This window comes from Aethalodelphis obliquidens, unplaced genomic scaffold, assembly GCF_003676395.1.
Source record: "Aethalodelphis obliquidens isolate GAN/ISIS:26980383/991018 unplaced genomic scaffold, ASM367639v1 scaffold28, whole genome shotgun sequence".
In the NCBI taxonomy this organism is placed as follows: Eukaryota; Metazoa; Chordata; class Mammalia; order Artiodactyla; family Delphinidae; genus Aethalodelphis; species Aethalodelphis obliquidens.
In genome coordinates this window covers 16,809,087-16,828,540 of record NW_020837972.1, presented here as the reverse complement: position 1 = coordinate 16,828,540, position 19,454 = coordinate 16,809,087, and the positions used below count along the sequence as shown (strand labels likewise).

Here is a 19,454-nt window from a genome sequence, read left to right as displayed (position 1 = left end):
TCTCTTAGACATGACCACCACTCCCTGGTCTTTTTATAACTTATTCATGTTGCGTTCCCAACAGACTTGCTTTGTTGTGTGTATGGTATGAAGGAGAGTGGCTTGCACCAGTTAGAAGACTTAAATGCACTTAAGTCGCCAACAAATTAGTGCAGCTCAGCTACGTGTCCAGACAGAGCCCACTGTAGTACCTTTGACAGGAGAGGCTGCGGGCTCGGATTTCCAGCCCTCAGGATTCAGTCCGAACAGTGTAGCGAAGCAGTCAGACATCTCCTCTTCCGTCATGTGCTCACCTGGGCATCACAAAGGGAAAAGGAGGCTGTTCAGCTCATGGGACTGAGCCTCACGTCAGAGTTTAGCATCATCATTCTGGGGTCTTCAAGAGAATGATTCCACTGTTTCCTTGAGACACAAAAACATTCTAGGGAGTCCCATGTTACTGTCACAGAGACTTCCTTATATGGTGCTAAAAATGGGACTCCAACCCAGGGGGCTGTGTTGGGGCTTGTGCAGAGAAAGAAGACAGCACTCTGATAAAGACTGTGCTTAGCTTCATTTCAAATTCCCTCACATTAGAAGCAGCAGTTTGGCTAAGATGAAATGATCGCCCAGAGAAAAGGGCTACTTGACTTCCTCACATAAAACGATGAGGAAGGACTTCCCTGGTGGCGCAGTGGCTAAGAATCTGCCTGCCAATGCAGGGGACATGGGTTTGAGCCCTGATCCGGGAAGATCCCACATGCTGTGGAGCAACTAAGCCTGTGCGCCACAACTACTGAGCCTGCACTCTAGAGGCCATAAGCCACAACTACTGAGCCCGTGTGCCACAACTACAGAAGCCCACACGCCTAGAGCCCGTGCTCTGCAACGAGAAGCCACTGTGATGAGAAGCCCGCGCACTTCAACGAAGAGAGAAGCCCGCGCACCACAACGAAGAGTAGCCCCTGCTTGCCGTAACTAGAGAAAGCCCGAGCACAGCAACAAAGACCCAACGCAGCCAAAAATAAATAAATAAGTGTATTTTTTTTTAAAGTACGATGAGGAAAAGAATAGGTAAAAATGAAAAGTTTTACTTTGGTGTGGTTTTATTTCACAAATGCAACCCAGTCTCGTAGTAGCTCTGTGAGGTTGATGGCTGGCACTTGTATTCCTGCTTTACGAGTGAAGGCCCTGAATCTTGCAGCTCCAGGAAGTTGGAACATAAACTGCATCCTTCTGGTTCCCAGCATCCTTCCCTTTACCCCGTGTTTGCCAGCCACGTGGGTCAGTAAGCGGCATCCTCGCGGCTGAAGTCCAGTCAAATTCGAGATGCCGGGGGGCGTTCTGTCTCCCAGCTCAGTTCTCTCCAGTGGGAATGGCTCAAGGGTGTTACGAGATATACCTATTTAGGTATTTACCTTTGGTTTGAAGCAGTTTCAGAAAATCCTCTCTTCGAATCGCTTTCTTTCCCTTTGAATTGGTAAAACCAAGAATGTCAAAGCTCCGCTGGATGCCACTCATGGTGTTACCGAAGGGTGGCCTGTGATTAAGGTAAACTTTGAAGAAATCCGGTAGGTTGATTTTGTCAATTAGTTTTCCAGTGTCCACATACTCACTAAATCTGATTTCATTAAACATATCTTCAATCTAGGAAAGAGGTTTAGGGGGAAAAAAAAAAAGACCATGGTAAGCAGAAAAGACACTTTGATAGACTTCTAAGAATTGGAGAGTAACAGACAAATGTTCACTGTTAGCTTAGAACATGTATGTTATGAGTTGACTGTATCCCCCCTCCAAAGAAAGATAGGTTGAAGTCCTAACCCCAAGTCCCTCAGTCCCTCAGGGCAGATGTCATTAGTTAAGATGAGGTTGTACTGGAGGAGGGTGGGCCTTTCATACAACATGACCAGTATCCTCATAAAAAGAGGAAAGAGACATTCAGGGCCAAGATGGACATGTGATGGCCGAGGCAGTGGTTGGAGGGATACAGCTTAAGCCAAGGAACATCAAGGATTGATGGTAACTGCAGAAGATAGAAGAGGCAAGGACACACATTATCCTCTACATGTTTCATAGAGAGCATGACCCTGCTGACACCTTGATTTCAGACTTCCATGAGAGAATAAATTCCTGTTGTGTGAAGCCACCCACTTTGTGGTACTAAATTTTACAGCAGCTTTGATCCACTGTCCAACTGGTCAATACTATTAGCATTGGCATGAACAGTGTTTCATTTCTTCACTTTTCACCTAAGTATCTCACAGTGTATCTACTACATCCTTGCTTTGTGAAGAAGATATTAGTTTCATTTAAAAGATGGAATCCTGGGCTTCCCTGGTGGCACAGTGGTTGAGAGTCTGCCTGCCAATGCAGGGGACACGGGTTCATGCCCCGGTCCGGGAGGATCCCACATGCCGCGGAGCAGCTGGGCCCGTGAGCCATGGCCGCTGAGCCTGTGCGTCCAGAGCCTGTGCTCCGCAGCGGGAGAGGCCGCAACAGTGAGAGGCCCGCGTAACGCAAAAAAAAAAAAAAAAAAAAAAGATGGAATCCTGAAGAATTTAGAAATTAGTTTAGATGAACAAGCAAATAATTCAGTGTGAAACTCAAATACAGGACCTAAGGCTGTGGTAAGTTTCTTAAGGCAACTAACTGCACCATGATTCTTTTTTCCTTTCTTTCTTTTCCATCTTTATCCTGCAATGTTTTATATACTCAAAAGATTCTATGTAACATACATACAACTTATGTGATATAATTTTTAAATTGAAGACCTAAGAAGCCATCATTCATTGAAAATATCAACACAGTTGGCAAGTCTTAAGCGAGACTAACCAAGAAAAAGAAGAGAAAAGACTCAAATTATTAAAATCAGGAATGAAAGAGGGAATACCAGTACCAATCTTACAGAGATTAAAAAGAGTATGAGCAATTATATGCCAACAAATCAGATAACTTAGGTGAAATGGACAAATTCCTAGGAAGATACAAATGACCAAAACTGACTCAAGAAGACAGAGAAAATCTAAACAGACCTATAACAAGTAAATAGATTGAATTAGTAACTTTACAGCTTCCACAAAGAAAAACCAAGGACCAAATGGCTTCATTGGTGAATTCTACCAAATATTTAAAGAATACCAATCCCCCACAAACTCTCCCAAAAACATAAGAAAAGGGAACAATTCCCAACTCATTCTGTGAGGGCTGCTTTCTGATTTGGAAAGTCACTCTTGGCGTATTTTCCAAATTTCCTAGAATGAGCAGAGTGCTGACATGTCTGTGGCTTCAAATGGAAATGTGGCGCCAGTTAATGCAGGTCTCCACACAGGGCTCCTTGCGTAACTGGCAAAATGCAAGGAGGCGAGAAATAGAACACAGAAACAAACGAAACCACTCCCCACTCCCATCAGCCTTCTCTGTGCAGTATTTTTGTACCACGCACACTGCAGCCGGCTAAAATTCAGAAACCTGAACGGTGCCTGACAAAGGGCTAGAAATGAGTAATTTATTTTAGTGTCTACATTTGAAACTAATATGTGTCCCTCCAAATTGCAGGGTTTTGAATTTTACAGAGAGAGAGAGAGAGAGAGAGAGAGAGAATAAGAGCCACAGAAAAGTGGGAAATAAATTTTTTCCCCCAGAACCTGAACTTCTTTGGTCTGTAGGAATGAATCAGGAAGAGAATCTATATTTGTACACAATATTTATCAATAGATAGCCAATTTCTCCCTGTCCACTAAATAAATGTAGAACAAAAATGGAAAGAGCACCAGTTTGAAGCAACGCCAAATATTAGCCTGTCTGGAACAGCCTAGTGTCTTGGTCTTGCCCCAAGTATCAAGAAGAAAATACAAACTTCTTGCAGTCCAGCCATCATTTCTGTGAAAGATCTGGGGTACCTTCCTTCCACTTTTTCCCATGCATATAAAACACATGTGTCTATTTTTTTTTGCAAAACTGGTACGTGTATATATCCTTTTTTGTATCCTGCTTTTGTATCCTGCTTTTCCCCTTTTTACACTGTATCTTAGTAATCGCCTAATATTTTCAAAGAAGCCATATATCTTCAATGCAACATTCCAGGAATGGTCTTTAGATATAACATCATTGGTTATGGATACAAACGAACCGTAATTGGTACTATGCAAGTAGCTCTAATTGGTAACATTTTCATATACAGCATTTGTTGAGTTTATATTATGTACAGCTGCATGTTAAATTATGTACAATTTTGTGTATAAATAAAACTATCCAGTAGCATATATTATTTACAGATTCTACTATATGATTTTAATACTATTAGTAAATGCATGTGCCACCACTTACTATGAGCCAAAGGAGACTGGGGCTAACACTATGATCTTTGATGGCAGACCTAGGTTCAAAACCTGGTTCTGCCATTTTCTATGTGACTTCGGGTTAGTAACTTAACATTCCTTATCCTCAGTTTCCTGTCTTGAAAAAGGGAGTAATAGGGTAAACCATTTGCAGTGGGCTGATCTGAGGCTTACCGTGACAATGTATCTAAAGTGCTGACACAGTGCCTAACACAGTCAGCACTCAACCGGCAGTAATTGTTCTTGTGATTCTTAAACTTCCTATGCCCTTGCTAATTACAATGCATGTAATTATAACATAAATTATAATTTATAAATACATAAATTATAACGTAAATGACACGTGTACTTTACAAACGCGATACACGATTCAAACTCAATTGAGAAATAGGAGACTAACCCGAAGAGGACAAAGAAGGAATCCAAACGTGCCTGGAGTTACTCACACCCGGAGCGTTCCAAAGATCTCAGGGAACGTTCTTGGCACAAACCACTCTGTAGGTGACTCACCTCTTACTCTCTTTCCCCAAATGACTGGCCGAAGATCACTGCTCAACAGGCAGAGAGCCGGCAGCTTCAGCATCATGACGTTTCTTTCCCGAGCCTACTCTGGGTTAGTTGAAGAGGCAGGTGCTGCTACGCGTCTAAACGAGGTTCGTGCTTGGGAGAGGAACCTCGGAGCCCGAATGGAATGCCCAGAGCCTTCCCAGGCCCCGCGGTCGCCCAGAGCGCGCTGGCTGGCTCAGCCCGGCCTATTATTGGCATTCTCACGCCGGCCTGTCATCCACTAAGGCAGTGGTTCGTTTGATTCACCCAGGGAGCTTTAAACATTCTAAGGCCTCGGCCCCACTCCCAGAGATCCTGATTTAATTGTTCTGGGGTGGAGTATAAGCAGTCATAGTTTTTAAAAGGTCCCCAGGGGATATGAATGTGTGGCCAAGGCTGAGAAGTATGGCTTTAAGGCATGGGATCTCAAACTTTTATCAGGTATCAACATGAGCAGGAGGGCCCCTTAAAACACAGACTGCTGGGGCTTCCCTGGTGGCGTAGTGGTTGGGAGTCTGCCTGCCGATGCAGGGGACGCGGGTTCGTGCCCCGGTCCGGGAAGATCTCACATGCCGCGGAGCGGCTGGGCCCGTGAGTCATGGCCGCTGAGCCTGCGCGTCCGGAGCCTGTGCTCCGCAACGGGAGAGGCCACGGCAGTGAGAGGCCCACGTAATGCAAAAAAAAAAAAAGAAAAAACACAGACTGCTGGTCTGGGGGCCACAGCTTTGAGAACCAGCTCTTACACCACAGCGGCTAGCGGAGGTGACGCTCATGCCAAAAAGAATCAGCATCCGGCTTGTGATTTTCATCACAGAGCAATGGTGGGTGGCAGCTGTGAGGCATATTCTAATTCTTCAGGCCCACATCTGTCTCCTCCATTAAGCTGTAGCAATAGTGTTCATCTCTATTTCCACAGCAGCTTTGCTCAGAGCCCGGCACATCGTGGGGGCCCAGAGAAACGTTTACTGAATGAATGAAACACCGTGGGCACAATGAGGCCATGGAAGAAGTTCTCTTAAAACTCAAAAAAGGGGGGCTTCCCTGGTGGCGCACTGGTTAGGAATCCTCCTGCCAAGGCAGGGGACACGGGTTCGAGCCCCGGTCTGGGAAGATCCCACATGCCGCAAAGCAACTAAGCCTGGGCGCCACAACTACCGAGCCTGCGCTCTAGAGCCTGTGAGCCACAACTACTGAGCCCGCGAGCCACAACTACTGAAGCCTGCGCACGCATAGAGCCCGTGCTCTGCAACAAGAGAAGCCACCGCAGCGAGAAGCCCGTGAACCGCAACGAAGAGTAGCCCCCGCTTGCCACAACTAGAGAAAGCCTGTGCGCAACAACGAGACCCAACACAGCCAAAAATAAATTAATTAATTAATTAAAAATTTTTAAAAAAGGTAGAACTGTCGAGGCCGAGTATCTATTCAACAGCTTGTCATTTGAGTTATAACTTTTTTTTTTTGGCCACGCGCCATGCAACTTGTAGGATCCTAGGTCCCCAACCAGGGATTGAACCTGGGCCCTCGGCAGTGAAAGCGCAGAGCCCTAACCACTGGACCACCAGGGAATTCCTGATTTATAACTTTTAAACATTTACACAGTCGGCCCCTGGACCTCTGCTGGTACCCATTGCCCAGGCCCCGAGACGTGAGGGTGGCCTGTCCTTGGAGGGCCGGGGTCCCCTGGCCCAGGACTGCTTTACTCCTGCCGCTGTCATTCTCCCCATAGGCCTTTGGGTTTGCGATCCTGTTGTCAGCCACAGGAAGCCACTGATGGCCTTAGAATTGTGTCTTATAATTAAGTTTTATAACCTCCCCGTTAAATGGAGAGGAACATGATACACTTGAACTGGCGCCATTCCTCGTCTTTATAAAGGGGATCCTGGTGCACGTTGGTTTCTTCTGTGATAGTTTCATAGACTCGCGGGCTGGAAGGACTCTCCCTCCTCCTTAGACACACCTAGTGCTCTCTAGACCGTCCCTGGCAAATGAGGAGAGTCTTTCCTCACAGCATCCTCTTCGCCTCATACCCCCTCCGTGTGGCCCATCACGGCGGCGTTTCGCACTGACCTGGGGCAGGGAAGGAGGGTCTGGGCAGCAGCTTCCAGGGCTGCAGATGCCTCTGCTGTTGGCGCATCACTCTGTCACTCACAACTGCCCTCCTCTCCAGTAACTATCTGCACAACAGCTGCCTCCCGTCAGGTCCTGCCCACTGGACACCGACCCAGGAGAAGGCCAGCCATTGGTGCTGGGCCACAGCGCTCTCTCCCTGCTGTCTGTTGGCCGGGGGGAGACTCAGAGATGACAACACCACCATTCCCAGCGCCTTTTATGGTGACCTCTGCCCAGCCCCTCATGGGGCCCAGGCTGCAAGCACTTCCGGGGATTCTTCCCCACCCCAGGTGAATGTTTTTAAAGGTTTTAAAATCTGAATGACAGAATTCCCTCGTGGTGCAGTGGTTAAGAAGCCGCCTGCCAATGCAGGGGACATGGGTTCGAGCCCTGATCCAGGAAGATCCCACATGCCGCGGAACAGCTAAGCCCGTGTGCCACAACTACTGAGCCTGCGCTCTGGAGCCTGCAAGCCACAACTACTGAAGCCCATGCGCCTAGAGCCCGAGCTCCGCAACAAGAGAAGCCACCACAGTGGCTTCTCTTTTCTTTACTCCTCTAGAAAAAGGAGTGAAGTACTGATTATGCTACAACATGGATGCGCCTTGAAAACAGTGAAAGAAGACAGACACAAGTGGTCGCACATCACATGATTCCATCTATATGAAATGTCCAGAAGAGGCAAATCCAGAGATGGGAAGTAGACTAGTGGATGCCAGGGGCTGAGGAGGGGGGATGGGAAGTGACGGCTAATGGGTACAGGGTTTCTTTTTAGGGTGATAAACATGTTCTAGGATTCGATAGTGGTGATGGTTGCACAACCCTGTGAACATACTAAAAGCCATTGACTCACTTTAAATAGGTAAATTGTATGATATGTGATATATCTCAATAAAGTTGATTAAAAGGAAAAAAAATAGGGAGTTCCCTGGTGGTCTAGTGGCTAGGATTCTGCGTTTTCACTGCCTTGGTCAGGGGAGATCCCGCAAGCCATGAGGCGTGGCCAAAAATAATAATAATAATAACAAAAGGAAGAAAAATAGGGACTTCCTTGGCAGTCCGGCGGTTAAGACTCCGCACCTCCAATGCAGGGGGTGCAGGTTTGATCCTTGGTCGGGGAACTAAGATCCCACATGCTTCACGGTGAGGCCAAAAAAAAAAAAAGAAATATAATACAGAGGTGAAGCAATGGCAAAGGCACGTAACAAAGCAAATGCCATCAGTTTTTAAAAATGTAATTTTCACCATGACTATGATCTATTCTTTTACCATCATAAAACCAGTAGAGATGAATATGTGCTTGTTATAAAAAATGCAAACACTGGAGATGTAAAGAATAGAAGTAAAGTGCTCTACCATTCCCCATCCCTCAGCAATAGCCAGTGTTTGATGTCCTGACTTTTGTTTGCACTAAGACCAGCCAGCTGGGGTACAGACCGCGGCCCTGAGTGGCCGTGCACGCCTCCTCATCCCCCTAAGCCTCACTGTCCTGGTTGGTAAAATGGAGGTGATAAAAGCATCTTCTTGCCGTGAGGACTAAACGCCAGGGGGGCTGGCACGGTCCTTGGCTCTCAGCGAAGCTCAAGCGAGAAGGGCTGGTCTGCTGTTGCCGCTGTTGGTGTTATTGATATCATCAGCTGCATTCTTTTTTAGTGGCCGCGCAGCATTTTAGTATTTCTTTCTTTAGATGCTGTAAGTGTGACAACAGCAGTGCTCCCTGGAGTAGGGTTCTCAGTGGACCAGGAAGGCCTCCCGACAGCAGTGGGCCATTTCTCTCACTTTCAGGATGGAAACACCTCGTGATATTTATGCTTCAGAACAAATCCAACCCACTGAGGACCTTTCTTCAAAGTGCAAATTTCCCAATTCCCCTGGGGTCTTCATCAGAGCGGAAACTGTGCCCATGACCGTTGGCTCAAATTTCTCCTCCTCCTACGGTGGGCGGCTGTGCCACCTGGCTACGCTCCCTCCATCCCAGCTGGGACTGCCGTTTAGCCACAAAGATTAGCACACAAGGCTTGGGGAGGATTTGTTCGTTTATCTTTCTGGGTTTTGTTCTGAATACAAAAGCAATACAAGCTACTGCTTGTAGTTAAGAAAAATTAAATTCTACAGAAATGCATGTATGAGCCTCCCCTCTCCCCGGCAATTTACAGCCACGATCGTCTTCTAAGGAGAGTGGATGCGACTAAATGGGAAGTTTTTTCATTTGTAAACCCTAGAGATGGGCTTATACTGCAGATTTGGAAATAGAAGCTAAGAACTGAACTGGCACGGCCAGCAGAGGGACGGGAGAGGGTGCTCCTCAGGGAAGGAAGAGGGGGAGCAGAGCTCGGTGGGGGGTCAAGACCAGCAAGGAAGCCCCCCTGGGGGTGGTCATCGGCACGGGGGAGAAGGTCTAATGAGTTTTAGGTAAGCTGCTGCGGAAGGCGGTTATGCATGAATCCTTCTGGTGATTCCCAGTGTTCCAGGGAAGCTGTCTTGTGTGGGTGGGCTTTCTGTGTTTGTGGAAAAGGAGGAAGATGCTGAGCGTCACGTCTGGAATGACCTGGAGTGTGCACACACACACGGGGGAGCCCCGAGGCCAGGAGAGCGCGAGCCCCCAGGGCAGCCCCGAGCTCAGACTATGGGTGGGAGCCAGGGCTGGGTTCCAGCTGGTACCAGAGGCCCCAGCTGATGGGGGTGATATGTAGAAAGTAGAGAGTAAAAGTTCTCACGGATCCCGTGCCTCAGAGGTCAGTGTCGTTAAAGGTTTGGAAGAAGTTCTTTCAGTTTTGGTAGGCATATATGAGATCTATATATTATTGTTAATGAAATGAGGTCATGCTTTACATACTCTTTTGCAACTTTCCTTCTGTCCTTTAACAACAAAACCAGCACATTCTTTCTGAGTCAAGAATCATACGTCAGGCACTTCCCTGGTGGTCCAGTGGTTAAGAGTCCGCCTTCCAATACGGGGGACGTGGGTTCGATCCCCGGTCGGGGAACTAAGATTCCACATGCTACGGGACAGCTAAGTCCATGCGCCGCAACTACTGAGCCCACGCGCTCTGGAGCCCGCGTGCCACAGCTAGAGAGAAGCCCGCGCACGGCAACAAAGAGCCCGTGCGCTGCAGCTAAGACCCAAGGCAGCCAAATAAATAAAATTAAAAAATAAAAAAAAGAAGAGGACAGAAAAAAAAGAATCATAGGTCAATTTCACTGTTTAATAACTACTGAGTGTAGGTGTGCCTTACTTGATTCACCCCATCTCCTATTAACGGACCTTAAGGTCGTTTTAATTTTTCACTATTACAAACTATCCCGCAGTACATCACTGTTACACTTGCCTGAGTTTTCCTGCAGGATATACTCCTAAAAGCAGAATTGCTGGGTCCAAAGGTAAGCACGTTTAAAAAGTTAAGTGATTATTTCCTCTCCAAACCCTCCTAAACAAGGCTAAAGCTGCTGAGTATACCAAATAGTTAGGGCTACTATTCATTACTCTGAGATCAAACAATAATGTCAGGGATTCTGTCTTCCTTATTGTTTCTGCAGTCAAACATGACTGGTGAGCATATCGTTCATTCGTGTACTCGTCCGACCAAGATCTGCTGAGCCTCCACGATGTGAGCTCTTGCTGGGCACACACCTCTCTGCCAGGATTGGCCTCAATTTATAGAACTAAGTGGTCGAACTGCTGTTAATTCATTGCAAAAACCCATCAAGAATCTATAACGCTCTGCAAGCTAAACAGAAACATAGCCACAAGTGACCAGGGGACACACGTGACGCACAGGCCCCAACACGATATTCCAAAGTCCCGGGGGGAAAATATATCTGTAGAGCTGGAAGATGACACTTTCTCATATGTGAAATCAGCTATACAAACTGTGAAGAGCCCTAACTTAGGAACCCAAACTTAGGGTTTATAACATTATAAACATTGAAGATCTTTCTTTTTAAAAAAAAATGAAGATTTGTAAGAGCAGCCCACCTCACCTCTTTGGCTGTGTTCTGCAGAAGATGGGAATGGTTAGGGATTCTTTGGGGAGGGTTACATTCTTGTATAATTTGGCTTCAATCTACCACACTGACTAGATTCAAATCCCCAAGGCAGTTAAAATGACGTAAGAAAAGATATAAATAATGTAGAGCCTTGGGGGGCTGGCTTGAGTCTGTGTTTCTAAGTCTTTCAAGTAACCAAGTGTGAAAATACTCTTATCAGCGGCACATACTTCTTCATGCCACTTCTCGGGGGAGGGGGAACAGCTGCATCTTAAGAGGAAATGTTTCATTAACCATGACGAAGCCTGGGTTTAAAAGTTTCAAAGCCCCGAAAACATTTTTATTAAAATCGCTATAAATCTGATGGAAACTAGAGATCAAAAAGTTCTCCCCTCGGAGCTTCAGATATAAACTAATTCATCAGCGAACAGTGTTTGCACTCAGATGTGGCCACATCTGGATCGGGGGCCTTCAGAAAACATCTCCAAAGAGTAAATTTATTTTTTAAGTGGATTAAAAACCCTGGACTCCAGGGGACTTATGAAGACACTGAGTGGGGCACTGAAACCCCTTTTTAGCAGCTGGTGGGGGGGGACACAACAGTCAGTGACACAACAGTCAGTGACAACCTTGCAATGACCATTTTAATGTGGGTAAAATAATATTCCATGTCACTTTATAACATTTGTTGCAGACTAACCTTTTTTTCTGGGTACTTTTTTTTTTTTTTTTTGCCACGCTGCGTGGCTTGTGGGATCTTAGTTCCCCAACCAGGGATTGAACCGGGGCCCTTGGCAGTGAAAGCAGCGAGACCTAACCACTGGACCACCAGGGAAGTCCCTCTGGGTACTTTTTACTCATCAGCAAGATTTCGATAGGTTGTTAAGCTTTATTATTTTTGGCCAATGATAGGACAACGGAGTGAGCCTTTGGTAATTACACTTCGTACTTCTAGAGGAAGCAGAAAAACCACAGCCACTCTGTGCCACCCTCCTCCTTCAGCGATTCATGTGGCAGGTGGGTGACAGTCACAAAGGATAAACACCCAGAATTCCCTTATCGACAAAGCAGGACTGCAGAGGACACATTTACACGGGCCCAGGGTTTAAAATCAAGAATCCTGAGTGAGAAGGCTGCCATCAGCATGATGACTTTCGGCCATTTACATAAAGTCTCTTTACCAGACAAATCAAGAAAATAAAAAACTGATTTTAGAGAGGGTATTATAAACAAAGATCCACAGGGTCACAGAGACCTTCATCTAAAGGCCTTTTATAATCACACATCCAGAGACGAGGACAGGATGGATGGTGGAGGTAATAACACTGGATGGTGTTTTTTCAAACATTTAACATGTGCCCTGTACTGTATTAATCAGATACTCATTTAATCGTCACAATAATTCCAGGGGCTGGGTACTACTATTAGCCCCATTCTACAGATGAGGAAACTGAGGCTTAGAGAGGTTCAGAAACTTGACCAAGTCTCACAGCTGGCGAGTGGTTATAGTCAGGAGTCAAACCCAGAGCCACCTGACCCAGGAGCCTGTGCTCCCAGCCGCTACCCAGTGCTGCTTCCCTAGTAGGAAGGCTTGGATCTGCAGCCATCAGAGAGAGGCTCCTGAGTGCTTACAGGAAATGTGAGACATCTGGCTCATGATGGCTTTTTTTTTTTTTTTTTGCGGTACGCGGGCCTCTCACCGTTGTGGCCTCTCCCGTTGCGGAGCACAGGCTCCAGATGCGCAGGCTCAGCGGCCATGGCTCATGGGCCCAGCCGCTCCACGGCACGTGGGATCTTCCCGGACCGGGGCACGAACCCGTGTCCCCTGCATCGGCAGGCGGACTCTCAACCACTGCGCCACCAGGGAAGCCCCCATGATGGCATTTTGGTGAGTTTCATATGAATATGATCCTTAGACACTGCAGGTAGCAACTGAGTCTTTGCGGCACTGTGGAGGAGGGCCTCTTCCCGGCTGGACTACCAGGTAAGGGGCAAAGTGGAAAATGCAGACTCCCAGGCCCCATACACTGAGATTCTGATTGGCTAGGTCTGGGATGGGGCCCAGGAATCTGATTTTTTAATAAATGCTCCAGGTAATTCTGTTGCAGGTTGCCAGTTTGGGAAACAATGTTCTAAGGAACATGCTTTAGAAACACAGCTCTAGGGAACACTTTTATGTGGGTTGCACAAACTTTACGGGTAGTTGCTTCTGTTTCTGACCATATACTTTTACAAAATGAACACTGGTCAAAAGACCTTTTGAGGAGCTTAAAGAATCCCTGACTTTTTTCTTTTTTTGGCTGCGTTGCGTCTTTGCTGCTGCACGCAGGCTTTCTCTAGTTGCAGCGAGCGGGGGTTACTCATCGTTGTGGTGCGCGGGCTTCTCATTGCTGTGGCTTCTCTTGTTGCAGAGCACGGGCTCTAGAGCGCGTGGCCTTCAGTAGTTGTGGTACGGGGGCTCAGCAGTTTTGGCTTGTGGGCTGTAGAGCACAGGCTCAGTAGTTGTGGTGCACGGGCTTAGTTGCTCTGCGGCATGTGGGATCTTCCTGGACCAGGGCTTGAACCCGTGTTCCCTGCACTGGCAGGTGGCTTCTTAACCACTGCGCCACCAGGGAAGTCTCCCTGATGTTTTTAAGGTACTCATTCAAGACTCAGCTGGGTTTATGGGCTCTGAAAACTCATTTCTCCAGATGCTACTTGGAGAATAAAAGTCACCTTCCAGTCATACTTGGAGCACCCAAAAAAAGGTGATTCTGGGTAGGCCACTGAAGCCAAGGGAAATGACTGGGACCACAGCTCACATCACTAAAATGTGCTCGGACACCTAATGTGAACATTGAGTCTTAGCTGGGTTTCAGGAGTTATGTATGTTTGATGGTGAGCTGCAAAATGCTACATTTCTGGAAAACTATTTGGCAATGGGCCTTAAAGTTCATATTCTCTGACCCAGTAATTCTACTTCTAGGACTCTGACCCAGGAAAATAATCAGAGAAGTATGTAAAAACCATACACAGAGATGTGCATCACAGCCATGTCTCTGACAGCCAAAATACTTCAGACAACCTATGTGTCTGTCAACTGGGGAATGGATCAACTGAGTATACAGCCTTTCGAAAGCATGTTGTCTATAGCAAACCAAAAAGCTTCTGCACAGGGCTTCCCTGGTGGCGCAGTGGTTGAGAGTCTGCCTGCCGATGCAGGGGACGCGGGTTCGTGCCCCGGTCCGGGAGGATCCCACATGCCGTGGAGTGGCTGGGCCCGTGGGCCATGGCCGCTGAGCCTGTGCATCTAGGGTCTGTGCTCCGCAGTGGGAGAGGCCGCAGCAGTGAGAGGCCTGTGTACCGCAAAAAAAAAAAAAGCTTCTGCACAGCAAAAGAAACGATCGACAAAATGAAAAAGCAACCTACAGAATGGGAGGAAATATTTGCAAACCACACATATCTGATAAGGGGTTGATATCTAAAATACATAAGGGACTCACAACCAATAGCAAAAAGCCAAATAACCCACTTAAAAAAATGGGCAGAAGACCTGAATAGACATTTTTCTAAAGAAGATATTCAAATGATCAATAAGTACATGAAAAGGTGCTCACATCACTAACCATAAGGGAAATGCAAGTCAAAACCACAATGAGCTATCACCTCACACCTGTCAGAATGGCTTTTATCAAGAAAACAAGAGGGCTTCCCTGGTGGCGCAGTGGTTGAGAGTCTGCCTGCCAATGCAGGGGACACGGGTTCGTGCCCCGGTCCAGGAAGATCCCACATGCCGCGGAGTGGCTGGGCCTGTGAGCCATGGCCGCTGAGCCTGCGCGCAACGGGAGAGGCCACAACAGTGAGAGGCCTGCGTACTGCAAACAAAAACAAAAACAAAAACAAACAAACTCACAGAAACAGAAACAGATTGGTGGTTGCCAGGGGCAGGGGGTGGGGAGTGGGAGAAATGGGTGAAAAGTGGTCAAAGGGTACAAACTCCCAATTATAAGATACACGTGTCCTGGGGATGTAAGGTACAGCATGGGGGCTCTAGTTAACAATACAGTACAGTATATTTGAAAGTTGCAAACATAGTAGATTTTTAAAGTTCTCATCACACACAAAAAATTGTAACTATGCAAGGGGATGGATGTGTTAACTAACCACACCGTGGTAATAATTTTTTAATTTATACGTATATAAAATCACTATATTGAATATCTTAAATGCACACAATGTTATATGTCAATTATATCTTAATAAAGCCAGGGGTAAAAAGCATATTATCGAGGAATTTTCACCACATGCTCACAAAACAACAGTTACTGAGAATGTTGCTATACACATATACATATACATACACACGTACTCTGCAAAACGTTGACATATATACCTATATACACCATATAATGACAATCCTTTGTTTATCTATATCTAAACATAAAACAATAGAAGGAAGTCCACCAGAATGTTAATAATGATTACCTCTGAGGCATTTCTATTTTCTTCTTTACAGGTCTATTTTCTAAATCAGACAAAGTTTTAAAATTAAGCTATATCCTTTATAAATCAAGTTTTCAGAGAATTGTTAATGAAATGGGAAATGCGTATTACATAATATCAAGTGAAAATATAGGATAAAAATATATATTCAATATGGTACCCATTAGTTTTTTTAAAATTATGTGTATATATATATATATATATATATACACATTATATATAAATCAATCCAGGAAGATACCAATAACTGTTGTCTCTGTGTACTGGGATTATAGGTAATTATTTTCTTCATTCCACTTGTGTATCTTTTCCAAACTTTCTACGATAAGAATGTGTTAGCATTTCCAGTAAGAGAACCCAATCAGTTGCATTTTAAGCCCCAGTTTCCACGAGGACCATTTCCTCTGGTCCCTGTTGGGAGCCCCTTACAGATGGGGTGTGCTACGAGGCTCTGAGGAGCGGCTGCATCTCCTGAGCTCCATCCGCAGCCCGGGATGAGCACCCACCTCGCAGGAGCAGCCCATTCACACAGGCCAGGTGAATGGCAACTACAGGGAAAGGATCACAACAGCGAGCATTTACTGAGCTCTTCCTACGTAGCCTACTCTGTGCCAAGTGCTGTGCGGGCATCAACTCTTTGAACTGGATGAGGCTGGTCCTCATGTAGCTAGGGGCCTTCTGTCTAATTCCAAAGCCCATGCTCTTACCCACATCAAACTCTGGTAAGGAATCCGCCTTACAAGAATATCTTTATGGCAAGTCTGTTTCTAAGCAGTGCATCTGCTATGCCCAGGACCTCCTTTCTGATCCATTTACGTAAGAATAGTGTTAAATTTTTACTTTGACCTATAATGATTGCTCCCTGAGGTCGTTTTTATAAATAACACATCGCACGGCTGTTCTTGTTTTCATTCTACCTACCTTCTCTTCCGATGGGTAAAAGCCAATTGCTCTCATGACAAAAGGAAGCTCCGATAGGCAGATGTGTTCCGACACCTTTCTGGTCTCCATTGTATCAATACCTTGACTACGGAGCTGAGAATAGTAAAAATAGTCTTCCAGCTCCTATGTGGAAATGAAGTGGAAACACAACATGCATTTTTGGCTTAAGTCTGAAGCAGCCATTTAGACTTCAAGGACATTTTCTAGAAAGTACATTTTAAGCTCAGTGGGGAAAACAGCTTTGGCAAAAAGCAAGAAGGTTAACCCCGGGCACATCTGTTTTACAGACTTAACTAGATGTTACCAGGAAGTGTTTACTCTGAGGATAGTTACCCTGTAGAATTTTCCTTCCCTGCCACCAGACACCAGACCATAGAATGGGGTCAGGTCTTCGCCCCCAAGAGAAACTGCTGCCTCCAGGGCACTAGAACAATGAGAGAAACATCGTTATTAGCCAGCAGTCAGTCAGGAACACAATGCACCGCAAGGCTGCCCAGCTGCGGACCTCCGGAGGGTATTACAGCGAGGATACGATTAGGGTCTCTGTAAACTTGTTAAGTAAATTCCCTCCAAAATGAAGCTGCAAATGGAAAATTCAATTTCAAGTGTGGAACCCGGTGGTACAGGGCACCCGCCTTAATGACGATGATATTCTCTCGTGGATGACAGGGCAGATGCCTGGCAATTTGTCTGAAATCTCTGGGGGGAGGGAGGGAGGGAGGGTGGTGAGTCCACAGTCTCCCCAGTGGCCCTCCTGTAACTTTAGATCTGCATGTGACCAGAGCCAGAAGAATGGGACGTGGCACAGGTGGATGGCCGTCGCTAATTGCTTCCATAAAAACTCTGGAGGCCGCAAGGGACCCACGCCAGTCAGATAAAAATAGCCCTCTGCTCTCTAACACAGGGTCAGATTTTTCCAAAAATAGGCCCTTTAAGTGGTAAGAAAACCTACTTTTTGTATGAGGCTGACTTTACCTCATACAAAATGCTAATAATAATATGAAATCATCTTAATAATCCACTAACTGGATTTTTGCTAATCAGACCATTAGCCGCTTTGTAGGGTTATTAAGACACACTTTGTGCAGACCATGGCGGGGAAGTGGTTATGTATACAGAAGCTGGAGTCAAAGGGACATGCCTGTGAGCCCTGGCTCTGCCACTTGCAAGCAGGGTGATCATGGGCAAGTGACTTAACCACTCAGGGCCTCAGCTTCCTATTCTGTAAAATGGAAATAATTACAGGGTCTGCCTCAGGGGATTGTTGTGAGAATTAAAGTGAGTGCACAGAAAGGATTCCACATGAAGCCCTTTATTTTTCTCCTGTGATGAATCTTTGTTGAGGTGTGGGGTTGATACGAATCCCAGCCCCAGCACATTACTCCGTAGCTTGGGCAGATCACTGAACCCCTTGGAGCTAGTTTCCAGATCTGTACAACAGGGATACCAACAGTGCCTACGTCACAGGATGGCTGTGGGGACACATCAGACAATACATGGAAAGCCCAGGGCCTGGCTCAGGACTATGATTACTGTTGAACTGGGTGTTGAGGTGCACCTACAGCTCTCCTGCAAGAGTCAGCCACAGAACAGTCCTCGGTCCTCTTGTCACAGCCCCGCACAAGCCCCACCCAAGCAGGCTGCGTGAGGTCCATGGAGCTGGTGTACTCTCCAGGTGGGCCTGGGGTCCAGGCGGGCCTGAGGACCGTCTCCAGTAGGGCTCAGTCTTCACCTGGCTCTTGGCTCTGATATTACCCATCGAGGCAGGTGTCCAGCTGAGAGGGCTCCCGCTCTGTGGCCTCCAGGCCAGGCCCAGGCCCAATCCCAACAGGCTCTGAGGGCAGTGAGGCCACTATTGGCCATTTGATTCTGAAGCAGGGCCAGGTAAAGGCCCAAGTGACATGGAGGAGCCTGTCACCACCTGGAAGGCCCCAGGGGACAGACTCACAGAGCTCTGGATTCTCTGGGAACGGTCCTCCAGCAGTCAGGACTACACCATGTCCCCTGCTTCCCGGCCACTGTCAGCTCAGCTGACCTGAGATAGAGGGACAGGGCTGGGCTTGTCCCACCAGAGCTGGGGCAAGAGACTCCCTCTCTCTGGTGTGAAATCTGGGGACTGTCAGTGGCCGAGTTCCCACTGAGTGACGAAATTCAGCTCTGCAGAGCGTGACAGCAACAGCAGAGGCAAGCTGAGAGCAAATGCTGAGGGCGGGCTGGTCTGCTCTCCCCGCAGTACGGTGACCCGAGACCCCAGGACCCGCTCGTAACTTCCCCTTTCTGCCTAAGTTGGGTTCTAATGCTTGCCACAAAAAAAGAGGTCATTGAGGCACAAGATGGAGGTACATTTATCAAAAACCTACTGTGTGTGTGCCCAGAAATATACTCAGTGCTGTGGGGAAGGAGCTAAAGCCCAAGAAACAGTGAGCACAGCAACCAGCATATAGCAAGAGCCCAGTAAATGCTCCCTAGGGGGGGAGGGGGAGGGGGAGGAGGGAAAGCAGGGGGAGGAGAAAGGGCACCTAACCCCAAGATCTGGCCCTTCACTTCCCCGTGAGCTCAAACCAACAGATGGTCCTTACTTGCCAAATGTGTTAGAGTTGCACCTCCTACTCCTGGGCCTTACACACCATCTGTCGGGGCTTCAGACCAGGGTAATGAGCAGAACTGAAAGTCTTCCGGATTCACGACAAAAAAATTTATAAATAGACTTTACTGTTTAAGAATACATCAGTTTTATGTTTTTCACAGTTGTTACTGTAAATACCTTGTGCCTGTTCATGGATTATTTTATTCTAAAATATTTTGTCAAATGTGTATCAACCAAATTAAAAACAAAGGCTTTCATGTTGGCAACAACAACAACAACAACAAAGCGGGGGGCTTCCCTGGTGGCGCAGTGGTTGAGAGTCCACCTGCCGATGCAGGGGACACGGGTTCATGCCCCGGTCCCGGAAGATCCCACGTGCCGCGGAGCGGCTGGGCCCGTGAGCCGTGGCCACTGAGCCTGTGCGTCCGGAGCCTGTGCTCCGCAACGGGAGAGGCCACAACAGTCAGAGGCCCGCATACTGCAAA

At 46.9% G+C, this 19,454-nt stretch overlaps 1 protein-coding gene across 5 annotated transcripts in view; it reads right to left on the bottom strand.

Moving 5' to 3' along the window:
• The window catches only part of CFAP251 (cilia and flagella associated protein 251), a 71,934-nt gene that overhangs the window by 4,352 nt on the left and 48,128 nt on the right, over nucleotides 1-19,454 (bottom strand). For 3 of the 5 annotated variants that reach the window (XM_027124881.1, XM_027124880.1, XM_027124882.1), the window contains 4 exons: nucleotides 16,716-16,806; nucleotides 16,362-16,505; nucleotides 1,398-1,626; nucleotides 192-293 (listed from right to left, as the gene is read on the bottom strand). In XM_027124881.1, coding sequence (XP_026980682.1) covers nucleotides 192-293; nucleotides 1,398-1,626; nucleotides 16,362-16,505; nucleotides 16,716-16,806 — 566 coding nt within the window. Of the gene's footprint in view, nucleotides 1-189; nucleotides 294-1,073; nucleotides 1,627-16,361; nucleotides 16,506-16,714; nucleotides 16,807-18,961; nucleotides 19,055-19,454 lie in introns of those variants that run through there. The other 2 variants (XR_003436751.1, XR_003436752.1) reach the window with 2 other exon arrangements.